The sequence below is a fragment of the Erpetoichthys calabaricus genome, chromosome 2 (assembly GCF_900747795.2).
Source record: "Erpetoichthys calabaricus chromosome 2, fErpCal1.3, whole genome shotgun sequence".
Lineage (NCBI taxonomy): Eukaryota > Metazoa > Chordata > Cladistia > Polypteriformes > Polypteridae > Erpetoichthys > Erpetoichthys calabaricus.
The window spans coordinates 102878281-102898146 of NC_041395.2; the positions used below are offsets into that span (position 1 = coordinate 102878281).

General features: G+C 37.4%; 1 protein-coding gene across 1 annotated transcript in view; it reads left to right on the forward strand.

The window, feature by feature from the left end:
* ano3 (anoctamin 3) overlaps positions 1–19866 on the forward strand; it is a 264288-nt gene that overhangs the window by 109832 nt on the left and 134590 nt on the right. Inside the window, exon 2 of the mRNA XM_028794215.2 lies at positions 10035–10229. Coding sequence (XP_028650048.1) covers positions 10035–10229 — 195 coding nt within the window. The remainder of the gene's footprint in view (positions 1–10034; positions 10230–19866) is intronic.

Genomic DNA, 19866 nt, shown 5'->3' on the forward strand with positions numbered 1-19866 from the left:
TTTTCTTCTAATATGCTCCGATATGACACTCAAACGGTAGGCTACGACTCACCTTTTAACAGCGACTTTGATATTTGACCAGTTCTTTTTTTATTTTGGTCACTGTGTGACTTTCTGAACTTGAATTTCCGAGTTTCTCCACCACTCTGTATCACTCGATAAAATTACTTTTGTTGTTTATACCACTGCTTAAGCCAACAAATAGTACGTTTTTCCTTGCCTCCACTTCGCATTCGCTGAAATTCTGTTTTTTCTCATGCCATTGTCTTTTAACCAAACTCTGAATGGGGAAGGTGATATATATATTGATTTGCATATTAAAATATGCAAAACTATGGGAGGAGTTGGGGTGGGGACCGCAGATGCGTGCATGTGCATTACTTTTCACGGTGACTGGGATTTATGGAGCTGAAATTCATGGAAGCTGGCTTACACACAGTCTGAATTTTTTTGTGCATACGCACATTTCCACTTTTGTACATACACCATGTTTTAGTGTGAGTTCTTTGCGTGGCGTTTTGCATGAGGCCCCAGAAGATGATCAGAATGCTGAGAAGACAAATTAAAAAGGAAAAAGCACAGATCAAAAGACAGGAGACAGAATGATAATAAGCAACCAAAGCTAGATGGCAAAACAAGAAACAAAAGCAGAAAATCAAAACCTGATGCTAGGGACTACATAAATTTGAAGTTCACTAACACTAAAGAAAGTGAAAATTGGTTTCCCTTTAGGGCTAATATGAAGGTGTGATCACCTCCATATTTGTATATAACAGGCAGTGATGTCAAAGGTGCAATGGTCACGATCTCGTGATCAAAACCAATATGTCATTTAAGCTTGAAAATAAAGATTACAATGAAAATCATCTTCTATATTTTAACTCAAAATGATAAAATAAACATTAGAACTAGATTCTGCATGTATAAAATACTAAACTGACATTAAAATATTAACATAAAGATGTGTGAATATTACATTGAAACACAACTGCACATACCAATTAGGCCTCTGATCCAGATGATGTTAATTTCATGATTGAATGCCTTTTTATCATCATAGAGTTTGTGAATAGTAATTTTCTTGTATTTAACAAAGAAAAAACATACATTTTACTTATTAGCTTTAGTGAAAAAAGGATGACTTTCTAACTTTACACAAGAAGCTGAAAGAAAACAATACATCTTATCCCACAATCCCCATTTTAAAAATAAAGCATTTTTCTTTTGAGAAAATACAGCACCACATTAATCCTTCCTGTCACTGTAGAATACTGAAAAAAATGATACATGCTTTTGTTTTTAGCTAACCAGATTACAGTGATGCGCTTGTAACAGGATTGCCAAAAAAGAACATAGACAGGCAATACCTTGTTTAAAAGGTAGCAGTTAAGCATTTAAATCAAAAAGTGATTGTCTGTACCCTTAACATCAGTTTTATCAAAACTGAACTGACTTCCAGTATCTTTTTAGCACTGACTTTAAAATACTCTTAATTAATAAAAGGCTTTTAACAGACTTGCACCTATGAAAATATCAGATTGTTTCTGTTTTTTCCAAATTGTTCTATTTTTATCTCCTAGTGCTGGGCAGCTTTTTTGTTTTTATACACCAAAAATTTGCAAAGTTTTAACTCGAATGATACATCAAACAAGCATTATAGAAGCATTGATGCCCTATGCACAAAAAATAAATTAAATGAAATGGCATATATCTTTTTTAATAATAATAATTTTAATGGCTTCCTTGCAATTTAATGTTGACTGAGTTCAGGTTCTTTAAATTGTGAATCACCAGGAGTATTATTGAACCTAAGGTTTCAGTATGCAAGGCCTTTCAACTTAAACACATATTAAGTCAGCTCCATTCTTGTGGTAATCCTTCTGTTTTACTTAGTACCAGATATCTTACTTCTGTAATTCATGACAACAGCACTTAGGGAACAGGTTGATCCATTGCCTTTAAAATCTTGATTGAATATGAATAGTAGCTTATGCAATTAAATAGATTTCTTTCTTTTTATCACTTGGTCACTGAACCATGGCTATACTTAATAACCAAGTTAATGAGTAAATCTGATTATTAGCATTTTAAATTCTTGGAAACTAAAACAGAAAAATAATTTGGCTATAAAATATGTTTATTTATTTCACTAGCTTACACTAGTGATTTGGGGTAAAGCATTTATGAATAAATGAATGAATGATACTTTATTGGTAGGTCACATAGCTGCTAAGAATTTGTCTTGGTTGTATGGCCAAAGATAGCAACAATATTAAGATTCAGTATATATTCAGATATAAGTATGTGGCATTACCACAACTATGAGAACTAACATCTTTAGCTGATCACATCCAAAAGAGTGCAACTGATGCACATTCACCTGTATTTGAACTAAATCTTGATTTTGGTATAATGGACTGGTTGTCATGGATTCTTGTTTGGTTGTGGAAAAATTTTCAAATCATACTTATTATTGTTGTGGGTTATATATTCTGCAGTTAATAACCTAGGGTCTTAGAAGTGTATAAGTGGTTAAGAATTCAACTGAGTTATCTATAGTTAGAACATGTTATATGTTGTTCCCTTCCTCACTCTTCCTGCCTTTTTCCTTCCAATACTTTTCCATCCAACCCTTTTCCATCCAAAGTTTTGAGAACGTGCTAGGGATCAATCAATTTCTGTGTATATTTTGGCCACAGAGGTCAAAAAGGGAGGAGTGTAGGAGTTGGTGTCTTTCTGGGGTGTTAAAATATTGAGGGATAATTTGCATTTCTAATCATGCAGTAGACTTATATTTTATTTGAGCCCATATTTGAATTAGCTCATAACTACTTTTAGCTCATGTTTGCTTATTTTTATCTGTTGCCTTAGCTTACACATTGATTTAAAGCAAATAAGGCAACAGCAGTGTTAAGACTCCTACGTTTTTTCTGTGGTTTATACTAGCAAAACTGCCTATGAAACTTGTTTCAAAATTAGCCTTTCCATTAGTTTTTAAGATCATTTTGTTCTTTCAGAGAAATTACATGTGATAAGAGGTAAGTGATGACGTATGTGTGAACATATAAAAGCAGCCTGCTCAATACGTACATATCTTAGGATCTGTAGCAGGGCCTTAGGAGGTGGTAGTGCATTTGTGTGTGTCTAACAATAAACCCTTGCTTCTGACTGATCAATGCTTAAAGTGTTTGATTTATTTTTCATATACGTAATAATTATAAGTGCTTCTACATCTTGGTTTTTCAAACTTCAAAAAGTACTGGACACTGATCGTTGATTGGTATTGCGAACTTAATGATTATATGAAGGTGAACAACAGTGTTCAGAAAGGCAAGGCTATGCACTGATAAAAAAATACAGTGTAATCAATTTATGTCAGATTTATTATCACATGTGACACATCCATGGTCCTCCTAAGCGATCAATAGTGCGACACAATATTTTTCTCCATTTGTAATTGCACTTGTTTCAACAAAATGACTCCCTCTTGTAATTTTGCTTGATTCATTAAGAGAGGAAGCCAACTAAACCCCTCTCTCCCCCCCCCCAACTTTCAAAATGCTGTTGATGAATTGTGAAGGAACTTGAAAAGGTAAAACTGGGTCCAAAGGTGATAATGATTAAGAAACACTACTCTTAAGATAAATGCTGTAATTATGCCAGACACAGAAATTATTATCCCAAAGTGGTCGGGGGAAAAAATGCAGCAGTTGTTACCTTTGATGACATGGTGCTTTTATTGATGCTCTTATTTAAACTTTGTGAGTGCTGATGAAATTGTATGGAAGAGCGCACTGCCTGATGGAAACTGTAGTCCCAACTTCAACATTTGAGCAAGGCTGCAGATGGAATGGGGAGAATAATATATATTAAATACCTTTCTTACTGGATTATTTGTGTGAAAATGACTAAGCTTACAGTCACAGCACCAATAAACACTTGGTAAGCACATCTGTGAGGTTTGCTGGACTTTGCTTCTTTCACTTTGTTTCTGCAGACAACCCTCATTCCGTGCTGTGGCAAAAAGGAGAGAAGTGATGTGTTAGAATGTTCCACTCACTAGAGCATTATTAACAACAAATACCAATAAATAAAAAAATGTATTGGCTAATTTTCTTTTTTCTAAAATGTGACCATATTTCATTCAAATCAGTCAAAGCATTTTTGAGATTTTGGAATATTTAGTTTTTCTATTGTTGGGACTTTTTTATTCCTAAATATTAATATATTGAAATGTCTGTTCGATAAATACAATATAAATTCTCCTGGATACCTGCTTCCCTAGATGTGCAAATCTTGCCAGATTTCATATGTTTAGCTAAATGGCAAATACTGTTTTTGTTGATGCGTGAGTAATTGAGTCAGTCAGTAAATTTTGCATTATATATATTTAGAATGTTTTCATCCCAGTTCAGGCTGTACGTAATAGGAAAAGAGGTGAGCAGGAAGTAAAATATTCAAATCTGTTAACAGTGATGCTATTTATCTCTTATATATATTTCTCTTTTGGTTCGTCCTGCTTCCACTTCAAAACTGGTAACGCCCACACGCAGCCGACACGGCATTTCTCGATTCCTATTTGTCCTCTTCCATGTCATGCACTATACTGGCTTGCTGAGCGTAATACATCCAGTAGCTCAAGGTGCTGCCACGACGGTAAAGTAGTTTTACCACCTTTGCGTGAGCCACCTGTTTCTTTACAACAGCTTCTTACACAGCAAACATCAGAAGCTAAAAATTATTGTGAACACATTCGAGAATACAACTCTTCTCTAGCGTTTGCTTCCAAGGTTGCACAGATAACTCAACCTCCTGGCCACAGACCATACTGTTTTAAAATACACGGGCAAATTTATCAGCAAATCTCTCCTCTGTCCGCTAACACTTCTACCTCTCCATGATATGGACAGTTGTATGTTTTTGACACAGCGCAAGCTACTGAAGTACGCTTACAAAATAAATCAAATGCTGCATGCAGCGAAAATTTACTTTTCCAGCTAGATTCCATGCTCAGAACCATCAACCCCTTCGCTAAATCATACAAACACATGCATGAAATCGCTCAGTCCAATCCAACAGCATCTGTACGAATGGTTTTCAAGGAAAACTCTGGGCAGGATTTACGATGATACAATGCCCCGACATGTTACACCAATGTTGCAGCGATTTTCGTCGGAGAAGATGGCGAAACGCCTGCCAAAAGGAACATTTGCATCTATCCCATAGGCAACTCCTGTAAACAGATTTCTACGCTCAATATGAATTCCGATTCTGTGGTTTACCCACTTTTATTCCATTACGGAGACATTGGCTGGCACAAAGATTTACAACAGGTTCCCAATAAAAGAAACGGCAAGCGAATATGGCTTACTCAATGGCAATTTTACGCGTACAGATTAGCAATGAGGAATACATTTAGTATTTTGCACTCCAGTGGCAAACTATTCCAAAAGTACGTCGTAGATGCGTACGTTAAAACAGAGGGCGCGCGTCTCAACTATCTCAGATCACATCAACAAGATCTGCACGTGGAACAATACAAAGGACTATCAGACGCACTGCAAGCAAAGGCTGAAAATAACAACGTACGTGTAGGGAACATGATCATATTACCGTCCACATTTCCAGGAAGTCCAAGATACATGCAACAAAAGTATCAGGATGCCATGGCCATAGTACATAAATTCGGAAAGCCTGATTTATTTATCACTTTCACATGTAATCCTACTTGGCCGGAAATTCTACATGCACACTGCGTCTTTCAAGAAGTATTTATTTCTTCTTGATTTCTGAATTCCTTTCTCACCATTTTCCGTTCCTGTTCTTACACCGCTGTATGCTACGGCAGGCATCAGCTTGTAATACTTTATTTTGTTAAATTTAAATTTTGTGTTTTGAGATTCTGTATTGTGGATAATCTGTATAAGTAGCTATAAAAATATTACTAATTTAAATGATAAAAGAGAGTTTTATAGATAAAAATGAAAGATCACATACTACATATTACACAGTAGTAAGAATCTTCATAGGTACCGTCAGCAACCAGAATCATTCAAGGCTGTATTACGCATGGCAGTTCTATTGAAAGTTATAATATTTTTATTTTATTAATTTTCATTGTAATCATTCCATACAAACAGATCAATTTATAACCCAACAAATTTGAAAACAAATCAAACCCCACCCCTGAGAAGGAGAGCTTAGCTAAAGGAAAATTTCTTTAAGCTTTTTAATAAGGCAACATTAGACAAAAGAAGGGGAGAAGTAAATATCTATAGAAATAAGAGATGGAGAAGGGAGTTAAATGCAATAATAGTTATTTCTCTTATTCTAAAATAATATTGATTAAATCCTGCCAAGTTTTGAAAAAATTTTGTACAGATCCTCTAACTGAAAATTTGATTTTTTCCAATTTCAAATAATATAAAACATCGGTTTCCCACTGACTTATAAGAGGAGAATTAGGATTCTTCCAATTTAACAAAATAAGTCTGCGTGCCAAGAGTGTAGTGAATGCAATCACCGTTTGCTTGTCCTTCTCCAATTCCAGTCCATCTGGAAGGACACCAAACACAGCTGTTAGTGGGTTAGGAGGGATTGTGATACTAAGGCTGTCTGAGAGGCACTTAAAAATTTTTGTCCAAAATGATGTTAGTTTGGTGCAGGCCCAGAACATGTGACCCAGTGAGGCAGGAGCTTGGTTGCAGCGCTCGCAGGTTGGATCCTGGCCTGGAAACATTTTGGACAGTTTTAAGCGAGACAGATGAGCTCGATATATAATTTTTAGTTGAATAATTCTATGCTTTGCGCATATAGAACTCGAGTGAATTCTCTGCTTTGCTACCTTCCACTCCTTTTCTGATATATTGATTAAGAGATCTTCTTCCCAATGTCCTCTTGGATCTTTGAAAGGTAGGGACTCTAATAAGATTTTATATATTGCGGAAATAGTGTTTGTTTCCTCGGAATTGAGCAGTATTTTTTCCAGCATTGTGGAGGGTGCAAGGTGGGGGAAATCGGGCAATTTCTGTTTAACAAAATTTCTAATTTGAAGATAGTAAAAGAAATGTGTAGCTGGGAGGTTAAATTTTGAACGTAATTGTTCAAAAGATGTAAATATGTTGTCTATATAAAGATCTCTGAGCATTTTAATCCCAAAACTTTTCCAGGTATTAAAAACTGGATATACTTGCGAAGGTTGAAAGAGGTGGTTCCCTTGCAGAGGTGCCACTGATAAAAGATTTTCCATCTTAAAATGCTTCCTAATTTGGTTCCATATTCTGAGTGAGTAAAGCACAATTGGGTTATTAGTATATTTGCGATAACTTTCATTTATTGAAGAGCAGAGCAGGGAATATAAAGAAGTACTACAGGATTTTACTTCTATTGCAGACCAAGCCTGTGTATGTGCATTTATTTGTGTCCAGGTTTTTATGGCTTGTATGTTTGCTGCCCAGTAATAAAACTGAAAATTAGGTAAAGCCATGCCACCTTCTGCCTGAGGTCTTTGTAGGGTCGCTCTTCGGATATGTGGGTGTTTTGAGTTCCAAATGAATGAGGTTATTATTGAATCTAACTGTTTAAAAAACGATTTATTGATATATATTGAAATGTTTTGAAATAAAAAGAGAAGTTTAGGAAGGATATTCATCTTAACAATGTTAATTCTTCCGGCTAGAGTGAGATGAAGGGTTGACCATCTATGCAAGTCTTGCTTAATTTTTTCCATACAGACGCCAAAATTTTCTTGATAAAGAGCTTTATGTTTACTTGTGATATTTACCCCTAGGTATTTAAACTGATCTGCTATGGTAAAAGGTAGGGTGTCTAATTTAATATTATATGCTTGTGAGTTCACTGGAAAGTGTATACTTTTATTCAGATTAATTCTAAGACCAGATATCTTTTGAAATTCTGTTAGTGCTGTTAAAACAGCAGGGACAGTGTTTTCTGGGTCCGATATATATAAGACCATATCATCTGCATATAGAGAAATTTTCTGTTCCAGTCCTTCTCTGACAATCCCCTTTATCTGATAAGAATTTCGGCAGTGAACCGCCAGTGGTTCAATAGCGATTGCAAACAACAGTGGCGACAAGGGACATCCTTGTCTGGTACCACGTTCTAGTTTAAAGTAGTCTGAGCAAATTTTATTAATACAAACTGAAGCTTCTGGACTGGTATACAGTAGTTTGATCCAGGCACAAATATTCGGGCCAAACCCAAATTTCTCCAATGCAGTGAAAAGGTAATTCCATTCGATCATGTCAAATGCCTTTTCTGCGTCTAATGATAGTAATATCTCTGGGGTGTTTGATTTTGCTGGTGAATATATAACATTAAACAAGCGTCGGAGATTTGAAGATAGATGTCGGCCTTTAATAAATCCAGTTTGATCTTGTGATATTACCGAGGGCAGCACTTTCTCCATCCTTCTAGCTAGGATTTTTGAGAGTATCTTAACATCATTATTCAGGAGTGAAATTGGTCTATATGATGCACATTGTAACAAGTCCTTATTTTGTTTAGGAAAGACGGTGATTAATGCTTGTCTATTGAAAGTTAAATACACAAGAGACGGACTAATCAAAGAAAACACAAATTGAAAAGCATGCAGATCAAAAACAAAACGTTTCTCCTTGTCTTGGCCTATCTAGCTGAGCCTTGAACTTGTGTCTATCTGGCTGGTGGCTTTGCTCAAAATAGCACCTTTCTTACCTCCCATCTCTCTTCTCAATTCCAAACTCCCTCCTAACTCCACACTCAGTAAGTACTCTGCCATGCCTTCAGCCTCATATACTGTATGTTTACCATGCTTCAAGAATCCTTCTAGCTTAGAGACACCAGGCTAATTCTTCCTCTAACATATTATAGTGTTCCAGCACCCATGAACCTTCAGTACCCTTCAGGGTTAGTATCTATCAGAGTCTGGTGTTTCTGACAGCTGCCCACTCCAGTTTATGTTGTTAGATAGCTTTCTGTCATCTCTTTCTTTACTTAGGTTAGCCTGCCTTGTATTGCGACCTTTCAACCTGAAATTGCTGTAAGCACTTGGCAACCCTTCCTTTGCCACACTCACTGTCCAAGAAAATGGTAAGATATTAGTGGTATATTCTAGGTTTCCCAACATGTAGCATTCTGAGTGAACTTTACATATTTCCTCCCAGGAAATTACCTTCTCTTTTGTATATTGGTGACCATTGTAAGAGATGGCTGGCAGCTCAGCCTGGCCGGGAAGCCCAGAGAATGGAAGGATGGGGAAAGGCAGCAACTTTTGGACACTGCCTCCCTGAAGATGTTAGATGGCAGCTCCCCTGGAGTGTAGTGGTGTCCCAGATTCCCACAGGGCATCCTGGTACTTGGAACTCATTATCTCAGCCCTGTTGGGTGCCGTGGGTGCCGCCAGGGGGTGCTGGGGAAGGACTGAGGGAGTCATGCTTCCATTGCAGCCTGGAAGTACTAGGAAGTCATGATGACGGAAGCCCTGAAGTATTCTCCATCTGACCCGGGTCAAGAACTATATAAAGGACTGCTGTAAACCCAACAAGCGTGCCTGAGTCGGGAGGAGGTGGACAACACTTGCTGGGAGGTGTGAAGGAGAAAAGAGAGAAGAATCTCATGTATTGTGATTGATTTACTTGCCTGTGTATTGTGGCTGTGGTGCTTGAAGGGCACTGTTAAAGAAGTAACAGTTGTTAAAGTAAAATATCTTTTTGGTGCTTTTACCTAGTCTCCCGCGTGTCTGTCTGTTGGGTTTAAAGGGGCAACAGTACCACCTAGTGTCCACACCATGTTTTTTATATTCTTGCACAATCAATATGTATATAGAGTTTATCACATACAGGCAGCTACTGCCTTTCCACAATGAAATTTGTAGCTGCCCTGACACTGTGTGGGTCTTTTTCACTCTTTTGGAAGATTTCCTCTTGCCTTGTGCCACCTTGGTGGTGCCTCTGTAATTGGCAGCCTCATTCTAGTCCCATACTGCTTCACAGTGCACTTAAAATATTTACCTATGCTTCTTTTCTTTTTAGGTATGCATACAAGCATAAGTCAGATAATTAAAGACAAAACACTGAAGCCATCCAGAAGAAGTTTGCCATGCCTTGCTCAGAGTCAGACTCATCCTCAGAACCTGAACAGAACACTCTCTTTGCATCCAGCAGATCAGATTCAGTCGAAGCCTGTGAGTGCTGGCTCATCCACAGTGAATGTCCCCTGCAAGAAAGGTTAGTACAGAAATTAACAGTTAATCAGAGCCCAAAACGGGTAATTCTTCTTCCGATAGTAACCTATACCTTTAAAAGAGTAATTCTGGCCTTCTGTTTCCTTGGTCACATCTATTGCCTCACAACTTCAGAATCCTCCATTTGAAACCTAGCCCAGGCACTGTCTGTGTGGGATTTGCTTTTTCTTCCTGAGTCTGTGTGAGACACTCCAATTTTCCTACTAAATTTGAAAGATTAACTGAGGGTTCTAAATTGGCCCACAGTGGTCAATGGTACTGTAGTGGACTGGTGCACTGTACAAGGATGGTTTACACCTTGCACCCATTAACGTAGGAGCAGAAACTGGATCCCCTTTGGCCTAAATTAAATATGCATGTTTAAAAAGGCATGGATAAAGGAATGATTCCTTTATTTCCAATGTGTTTCTTTATATGTGAAAATTGTTAGCCTGAAAACCAAGATTCATCCATTGGAAGCTGTTTTTTACCTTTCCACTGGTACTGAAACATTTTGTGACTTCCTTTAGTCTTGATCTATAGTAATGTTGCTAATGGCATGCACTTTGATTGTCCACCAGTATTAAAGATTTAGCATAAAATTAAAAATTAAAACTGACTTCTGCTCATAAGGAAGTAAACTGAAGCAGAAGCCCAGACCTCCCACTCTTCAGCACAGACTGATGCAGTAAGAGGTTGAATCACTTCAAAAACAACATGGCATAGTAGCTCATAGCTTTTGTGATGCTCATTAACTTGATTTAACTGTTGGCAAGTAACCAAACTACTCGCCTCACAATATTTTTAACAGTCTTTCATTATGTCTATTCATGAATGAGTCTGCCTGTCATCAGCTACTATAATTCTGTTTATATGAATCAACACTTGATATTGTGTTCTGTCATTTGGTGATTTTTAGAGACACTTTTCTTGCTGGTTGAATCTAAAGACAAATACCATACATTGAAAACATATTGAATTCTCCCTTTCAAAGAAAGACCAAAACTTTTCTGGGCATCAGGACTTGGAGAACTGAGAAATTGGTTTACTTTAAATCTAGAAGAAGATATAGACAATTAAATAAAGTGAAGATGTGCTTGAAAGACATAGAAGACAATAGATAGTGCCATGGATCCAACATTACATTGGCAATCTCCACAAGTGCCATTTTTGTCAGTTGAGTACTGAATACAGCTTAAGGATGTTATCTTCAAGAAATTTCAGTGGCTAAAGAAGGATGCCCTTTTGACTGGCATTACAGACAAAGATGGATTAATGAAACTTGCATAAGTAATAGAAGTCAATGCCTAACTGGTCCCTGCCTGAAAGGTCGACACTGAGGTTTGGTCTCTAACCACCTTAGGGGGCCAGTTCAGGTTTCATCTGAAAGAATGAAACAAAATACAAAAACTAAGAAGTAATTTAAATAAGAGGACTGCTATCTGCAGGTCTTGCATGATAGAGGCTGCATCCTGGAAGCAAATGTTGCATGCTTACTCCCCCTCACCTGCCATTGTGCCAGCAGTCATTCATGGCTTCACATGGGCCTTGATCAGACATTGCTCTACAAAGTACATGCTACACTGTCTATAAGAAGTATTCACCCCCTTGGTAATTTCTATATGTATTGATATATAACATTGATTCACTGTGTATTTAATGTGGCCTTTTTGACACTGATCAGCAGAAAAAGACTCTTAACTGTCAAGTGAAAACAGTTCTCTGCAAAGTGTCCTGCATTAATTACAAATAATAAACACAACATAATTGCGTAAGTATTCACCTCCTTTAATATGACATACCTAAATTATTCAGCAGTGGTACAATCAATTGGTTTTAGAAGTCATGTAATTACACTAGCTCAGTGGAGATCACCTGATTGTTCTCAACTGTACTCAAGAAGTTTCAACTGACTGTAGTATAATTGCACCTTATCTGGAAGGTCTAACTTATAAAGAATCATAGTGGCCTAATCTACACAATGAAGACAAAAAAAACAGTCCAAGCAACTCTATGAAATAGGTAATTGAAAAAGCACAAGAGGACGGAGACAAGAAAATATCTAAGTCACTGAATATCTCTTGGGAGTCCAGTTAAAGAAATGATTAAGAAAGAGAACATGGCCTATACACAGGCCATCCACAAAGACTGAGTGATTATGTGAAAAGAAGAGTACTAAGGAAGGCTACCAAGAGAGATTTGATAATGGAAAAAGAGTTGCATGCTTCAGTGAATGACATTTAAGAGATTGTGCATACAACAACTATTGCTTGGTGCTTCACCTGTCATAACATTATGGGGGAATGGCAAAGAGAAAGTCACAGTTAAAGAAATTCATATGATGGCTTGGCTAGAGTTTGCAAGAAGACTCATGGGAGACTCTGAAGTCAGCTCGAAGAGGGTTCTATGCTCTTATGAAGCCAAAATCGAGTTTCTTAGCCATCAGATTAAATACCATGTTTGGCATAAGCCAAACACCACACATTATCAAAAACACAGCATAATCACCATAGCATGGCATCTCTGCAGCAGGCCATGGAAGGCTTGTGAGGATACAGGGTAAAATGAATGAAGCAAAATATGTGAGAATCCAGAGGAAAAATGGATGTGCTCTGCAAGAAGTCTGCACCTTGGGAGATGATTTGCTTTACAGCAAGAGAGTAACGCCAAGAATAAAGCCAAATCTCCACAGAAATTAATTTAAATCAGTTTTGATGTCCTGCAGTGGCTGAGTCCAGACCTCAGTCCAATTGAGAATTTGTGGCTGGATTTGAAGAAGGCTGTATACTCATAATCCCAAGGCAACCTGACAGAGCTTGTGCAGTTTTGCGAAGAACATTGGAGAAAAACTGCAGTGTCCAGATGTCAAAAGCTGATAGACAGACTCAAGACTGTAGATGTTGTCAAAGGTGTTTCTACTAAATACTGATTTGAAGGGTGTGGATACTTACGTGATCAATTATTTTGTGTTTTGTATTTATAATTAATTTTGACCACTTTGCCAAGTTTTGTTTTTACTTTGACATTAAAGTGTCTTTTTCTATAGATCAATATCAAAAAAGCCAAATTAAATCCACTGTGATTCAAGGTTGTATAAAAATAAAATGTGAAAATTTCCAAGGGAGTTCAAAATATTGCATAGGCACTGAAATAATTGCACTATTAGCTATGTGGAGACCTTTTTGAGTATGAAAGTTCCTGATTCAGATGTCCTGATTTCTGGCTTTAGTCTGTTCCAATGTGACTGTGATTTCCAAGGAGATGGGTTTACAGTTTACGCGTGAAGCAGTGACTTGACCTCTGCACAACTGACTGAACTCTTGTGGCTGCAGCTACCTTATAAGACCAGAGTGATTTCTTTCTACAGACAATGATATAACTTCATGGAGCATTAGTGTGCCATAAAATCATGCAGAGTGTCTCATTCAACCTATGCCACTATCATATGTGGCGATTTTCACGCCTACCAGTTTGACTAATGTCCTAGCTTTCATGCTATGCACAAACAGCATTCATTTATCGTACATGTCCACATATACAGAAATATTGTAGGCAGGACAAAGAGTGAAATGGAGTAAAAAATAACAAGCACAAAATCTGAAAAAGGGAGGCACAGGCTTTTTGAGAAACTGGATACTGAATAACTAGAATCTATAATCTATGAACTATAATCGTTCCTCCCCCACACTATGCAACTCTTCAATTCCACCCGGGGGGGGTAAACGTTAACATTATACAAAGTTACTGTCTGTATACCTGCATCGTTATCACTCTTTAATATTTTCTTTATCAGTATGCTGCTGCTGGAGTATGTGAATTTCCCCTTGGGATTAATAAAGTATCTATCTATCTATCTATCTATCTATCTATCTATCTATCTATCTATCTATCTATCTATCTGTCTGTCTGTCTGTCTGTCTGTCTGTCTGTCTGTCTGTCTGTCTGTCTGTCTGTCTGTCTGTCTGTCTGTCTGTCTGTCTGTCTGTCTAGAAATGTGAATACTAGGCCAAACTAGCATATTAGCTATAGATTTTGGGTGCATGATTTTAATTCAGAAGTCCAAAGGGGGGCATGGCAACTGGTAAAAATAGTATATAACATGGGATGAGCAAACAGTTATTTTACGAAAGGCCAAGAGGCAGTGTCAGGGGCCTGAAATACATGCAAAACATGGCAAACTTGGGAGAACTTCTGCAAGGAGACCAAGAACAGGTACTGTACAAGAGAAATTATTGTTTAAATACTTTGAATTGATTTGGAATTCATTTGTCTAATAAGTTTCAGGTAGGGGGTTACTGTGTGAATTATTGCTTAGCAACAAAAAGGTGCCATCTGCTGGAGCACCACGAGCTAAAAGGAAAAAAATGACACAATCATCGTAAGTGAGAATGACAATTATCAGTGATGAATGAGTCTGATAAATTGTATGGACAACAGACAACAAATCTGTGGCTTATAGTGTTAGTAAGCACTATAAGGTATATTGTAATGTAGATTTTTTTTTTCCTGTTCATCATGAAAATCACTATATATGTCGAAGTCTCCGTCAATGTTGACTTGTGCATTGGGAGTGGATCTCTGTAAACTTTATAAGGTGTCAGAATTGAAGGTTAGGGCATTTTCCTTAGAGATTTGAATGCCCTTTAGTTCTAGCCTAGCATCCCTTTTTCGTTTCAATGTATATTGCTTGCCTGTCTGGGAAACTGTCCGCATTTGCCAATTCCATTGAAATAGCTTGTAAGAAGAAGATTTCTTTGTCAGCATGCAGTTGCTTACAGAACAAGCTGGTTGTCCTACTTGTGGAAATGAGTTGAGTGTATCTTTTGCATTATAAAAGATCTGGCCCTGTATCTAATAGTAATATTTTGTCTGAGTTTTCTGCCAAGTGCACATTTTTATTTCCTTATAAACAGGGCTACATTTTATATACTTCTGTGGCCTCAAATTGTTTTTCAAATGCTTTTGATGATAATTGTATCCCAGAGCCGTAGGGTATCTTACAAACATTATGTTGCACAAAACAATACAAATTGAAGATGAGGTTTGAATATTTATTCATTAAGTATCACGAGTGCGGCGACTCCAGTACAGATGAACATATATTTGTAAAGCAAAGTTTGGAGTCACTCATTTGTGCATCAGATGAGAGATTATCTAAAGTGCAAGCTAGTTAATGGCTAATTTAGATGCTAGCAGTTCTTATTTTTGTGACCTGCTTAGTTAATTCCCTGTGACTGTTAGGATGTTTTCCAGCATTTCTGTAACTGTCATTCTGTCCTCCAGTTTCCCAGACTAAAACAATGTTTTTGATCCGTTCTTTTTCATTTTAATTTATGTATTGCATCCACTTGGTTTGTCATTCTTTTTTCTTATTAAAATCACATCAGTTTTTTAAACTCCCCCAGTCTTTTTGCTTTTCTTATTTTTATTTGAGTATTTTAGGTTATCTCTGAAGCTTTTCTTTCTGTCATTAGAATATGTCACAGTTCTGGCAAGTGTATTAAGGTTAGTATTGTCGCAATCCCAGCAGAGCGAATCCCAGTCAGAAAGAAATATGTTTCACAGTTATTGCTGCAGCATTGCTGGCAAAGCCTCAGAAGCAGCTCGATTACTAAACTTGGTCCCAGATCCCCAGAGTGTGATGGCACTGTGTCTGCACGTGTCTCAGCTCCGTTTAAATGAATATTTAATCATCTTAGCATTAGAAAGCACTCTGCTGAATGCATCAGCAGTGTAATTGCTGTATCATTCTTTCGATTAATGGATAACACCAAATATCAAAGAATGAGATGAAGTCCCCAGATAATATGCAGCACAAATGTAAGACTGCAGAAGGATTGACCTTGAGTCCTTGTGACCTAAGGAGGATGTCTTTTTACACTCAAGGATAATTTAAACTCTTTCCACTCTTGCCAAGGGGGAAGAGGATCATCATGTTGAATAATTTCTCACCTTTCTTACAAGGTATCAGGTGCTCATGGATATAGAGTGTTCACACTAGTTCAAGCTGTATCATTCAGTATGGGAAAATCCAGTGGAGATACTGTGTACATTTCCAATGTTTTTTATAGCAAAGTCGGTTCCTTAATTTTGAAATAATGGGAACTGAAGAGGCAGTTGTTTGGCTCCTGGACTGAAATAAATGTTCATGTTCACCATGTCCTTACATGGTGTTATGGATGGCATTTTTTAATAAAACTGCTACAGGTATGTTGGACTGATGGTTAACATGTTCAGAATACAACAAGGCATGAGACAGCCCTGAACAGGCTACCATTCCATATATAGTATAATACTCACAAAATGTACAGCAGTCTTATGTACTGTTATCTTTATGCTACAGTTTGATTTGAATAAAATTTCATACAATATAGTAGATAGATAGATAGATAGATAGATAGATAGATAGATAGATAGATAGATAGATAGATAGATAGATAGATAGATAGATAGATAGATAGGATACTTTATTAATCCCAAGGGGAATAATTGGTAGGAGCCTGCTGAGCGCCCGTCGCTCTGCCACGGATGTCAAACTGTCCAGCTCCATGCCTACAATAGAGCCTGCTTTCCTCACCAGTTTGTCCAAGCGTGAGGCATCTTTCTTCTTAATGCTGCCTCCCAAGCACACCACCGCATAGAAGAGGGTGTTTGCCACAACCGTCTACTAGAACAGGGGTAGGCAACGTCAGTCCTGGAGTGCCACAGTATGTGCAGGTTTTTGTTCCAACCCAGTTCCTTAACGAGAACTCAATTATTGCTGATGAAGCACATATTGCTTAAGTGACATTTTAATGCTTCATTTTAGTGGTCTCGCTTGTTAAGGTTCTCCAACCTTAATTGCTTATTTCAATCTTAAACTGCTGCATTCAGTGTTTTAATTGCTCCTTATTAGCAATAAGATGTAAAACAGGGGTAGGCAATGTCGGTCCTGGTGAGCCGCAGTGGCTACAGGTTTTCATTCAACCCAATTGCTTAATTAGAAACCAATCATTGCCAATCTCAGACCTTATTTAATTTTATGGCTTGTTAGTCTGTGCAATGTAAGGCTTTTATATCGTAGATTTTTTTCCTTTCCAAGGATATCATCCAAATGATTTGAAGCCTAAAACAGATCATTTTCAGTCTGTCACATTTTTCTATTAAGTGTTTTATTAAATCAAGCCGTGCATGATGAACACACACAGATGTAATTGGAAAAAAGCTAGCTGGAGAACTGCTGGCTGCTTTGTCTTTTACATCTTATTGCTAATAAGGAGCAATTAAAACACTGAATGCAGCAGTTTAAGATTGAAAAAAGCAATTAAGGTTGGAGAACCTTAACAAGCGAGACCACTAAAATGAAGCATTAAAATGTCACTTAAGCAATATGTGCTTCATCAGCAATAATTGAGTTCTCGTTAAGGAACTGGGTTGGAACAAAAACCTGCACATACTGTGGCACTCCAGGACCGACGTTGCCTACCCCTGTGCTAGAACACCTGCAGCATCTTATTGCAGATGTTGAAGGACGCCAATCTTCTAAGGAAGTATAGCCGGCCCTGTCCTCTCTTGCACAGAGAATCAGTATTGGCAGTCCAGTCCAATTTATCATCCAGCTGTACTCCCAGGTATTTATAGGTCTGTACCCTCTGCATACAGTCACCTCTGATGATCATGGGGTCCAGGAGGGGCCTGGGCCTCCTAAAATCCACCACCAGCTCCTTGGTTTTACTAGTGTTCAGGTGTAGGTGATTTGAGTCGCACCATTTAACAAAGTCCTTGATGAGGTTCCTATACTCCTCCTCCTGCCCACTCCTGATGCAGCCCACGATAGCAGTGTCATCAGCAAACTTTTGCATGTGGCAGGATTCCGAGTTGTATTGGAAATCCGATGTATATAGGCTGAACAGGACTGGAGAAAGTACAGTCCCCTGCGGCGCTCCTGTATTGCTGAAGTATAATATCTATTAAAATTCCTTCCTAAAATAATCTTAAACTGATTGCAGTGAAAGTGGCACAGTGATGCAGTTTTTAAGGATCAACTCTTTGGAGATTTAATATGCTGCTCATATCTGATTGTTGCTTTTTTTCCTTGGGCCCTCAATAATGCTTGCTTAAATGCCTGTACAAGCAAGTGTGAGTGTCTTCAACAGTTCCTATTATTGGATTGGTTCCTACCCTGTACCTAAAGATGCTGATCATGGCCCCATGTATTAATTTATATTGGAATAAATGAGTTCAGGAAATCAATAACAATAATAATGGAATGATGGTACATCTGGTACAGTTGCTGTTTTGTCTTGGTTAGAGTAATATTTTACTCTACTTTCCCCTTTTATATTATTAATATGTAGCCTTGTCAGAATGCCTCAAATCTCACAGATTTACCACTGTTTATAAGGTATTGTACCGTATAACTTCTCCCCAACTTCCCTTCTACATTTATAACCTCAGGCAATTAGGTGTAGTAAAAGACAAGCAGGAGTTAAGTTACAATTTAAATAATATATTATTGATAATATTCATAAATAATAACAATATGTAAAGTACATTTGAATATTGGCAACCATACACCCTGATAAATGTTGATGTGTAGTTTCAGGCGGCACACAGACTTGTTACTTACTTAAAATGTCTCTAGTTAAGGCATCATTTGTGGTCAGCTGTCTTCAGAACAGGCCACATGCTTGTCTCAATATGGCAGCCGAGCTGTTTGAGATGGTCTTTCATCAGTTTGGTAAGAGAGAGAGAGCGAGGTAAAGCAAGCAAATGTATAGGTTTTCTGTCCAACCCCCACAGCCAATAGGGCATCGTGGTACTTACAGGCTTTTGATAGAAGACAGTTCCAAACAGCCATACTTCAGACCAATGGGGGGACAGAATATCTTCACACCTGCCCTCCAAACCATGTCTTAAGCTAAAGCTTGGTAGTTAGGCAGCCTGGCTACCTTCAGAACATATTGAGACTTTAAATAGAGAGATGGTGAAATAAAAATAATTAAAAAAATGGTACTGACATCTATATTATTGTATTTCAGAAATCTTAAAAGTGCTAATACTTAAATTATTTTTATAGTATTTTATTGTTATCTCTGCTAATTAAAAGTTTTGAGTGTTATAATTCTTCCACACATAAATATCAAAAATATATCAAAAAACCATTTAACACCAAATCTGCATGGCATCACAGGTCTAAACCAAAAGAGCAGGCTTCACCACCTAAGGCAGGCTAACCCCAAACTCAAACCCCCAAGCTTCTGGGCTGCACTAGCCTACAATTAAGGCTTAGGATTTTAAAAATCAAAAAATTTTCACAAAAAAGAAGAGAGGTAAACAACTAAACCTTGGGTATCAAATAAACAAAACAAACCTCTTTTCATAGTTAAAGAAATGATTAAGGATTCAAAAAGGGAGCACAAAATGGCAAGGCAGGTAAAAAAATGTAAAAAACAGGATTTACCTAAAAGGTTAAAACAACATCAAACAAATCCTAAAAGCTGCCAGTTCAATAACAGTACAAACAGAGCCTTACTAATGTAGAGGATTAGGAATATTTCATTCTGTGAATCACTGTTTCATTTAAGTGGGATAGCTAACCCACTTTCCTATTTCCCAGATACACCTAATCACATCTTACCACCCCATCCTAACATCACTTT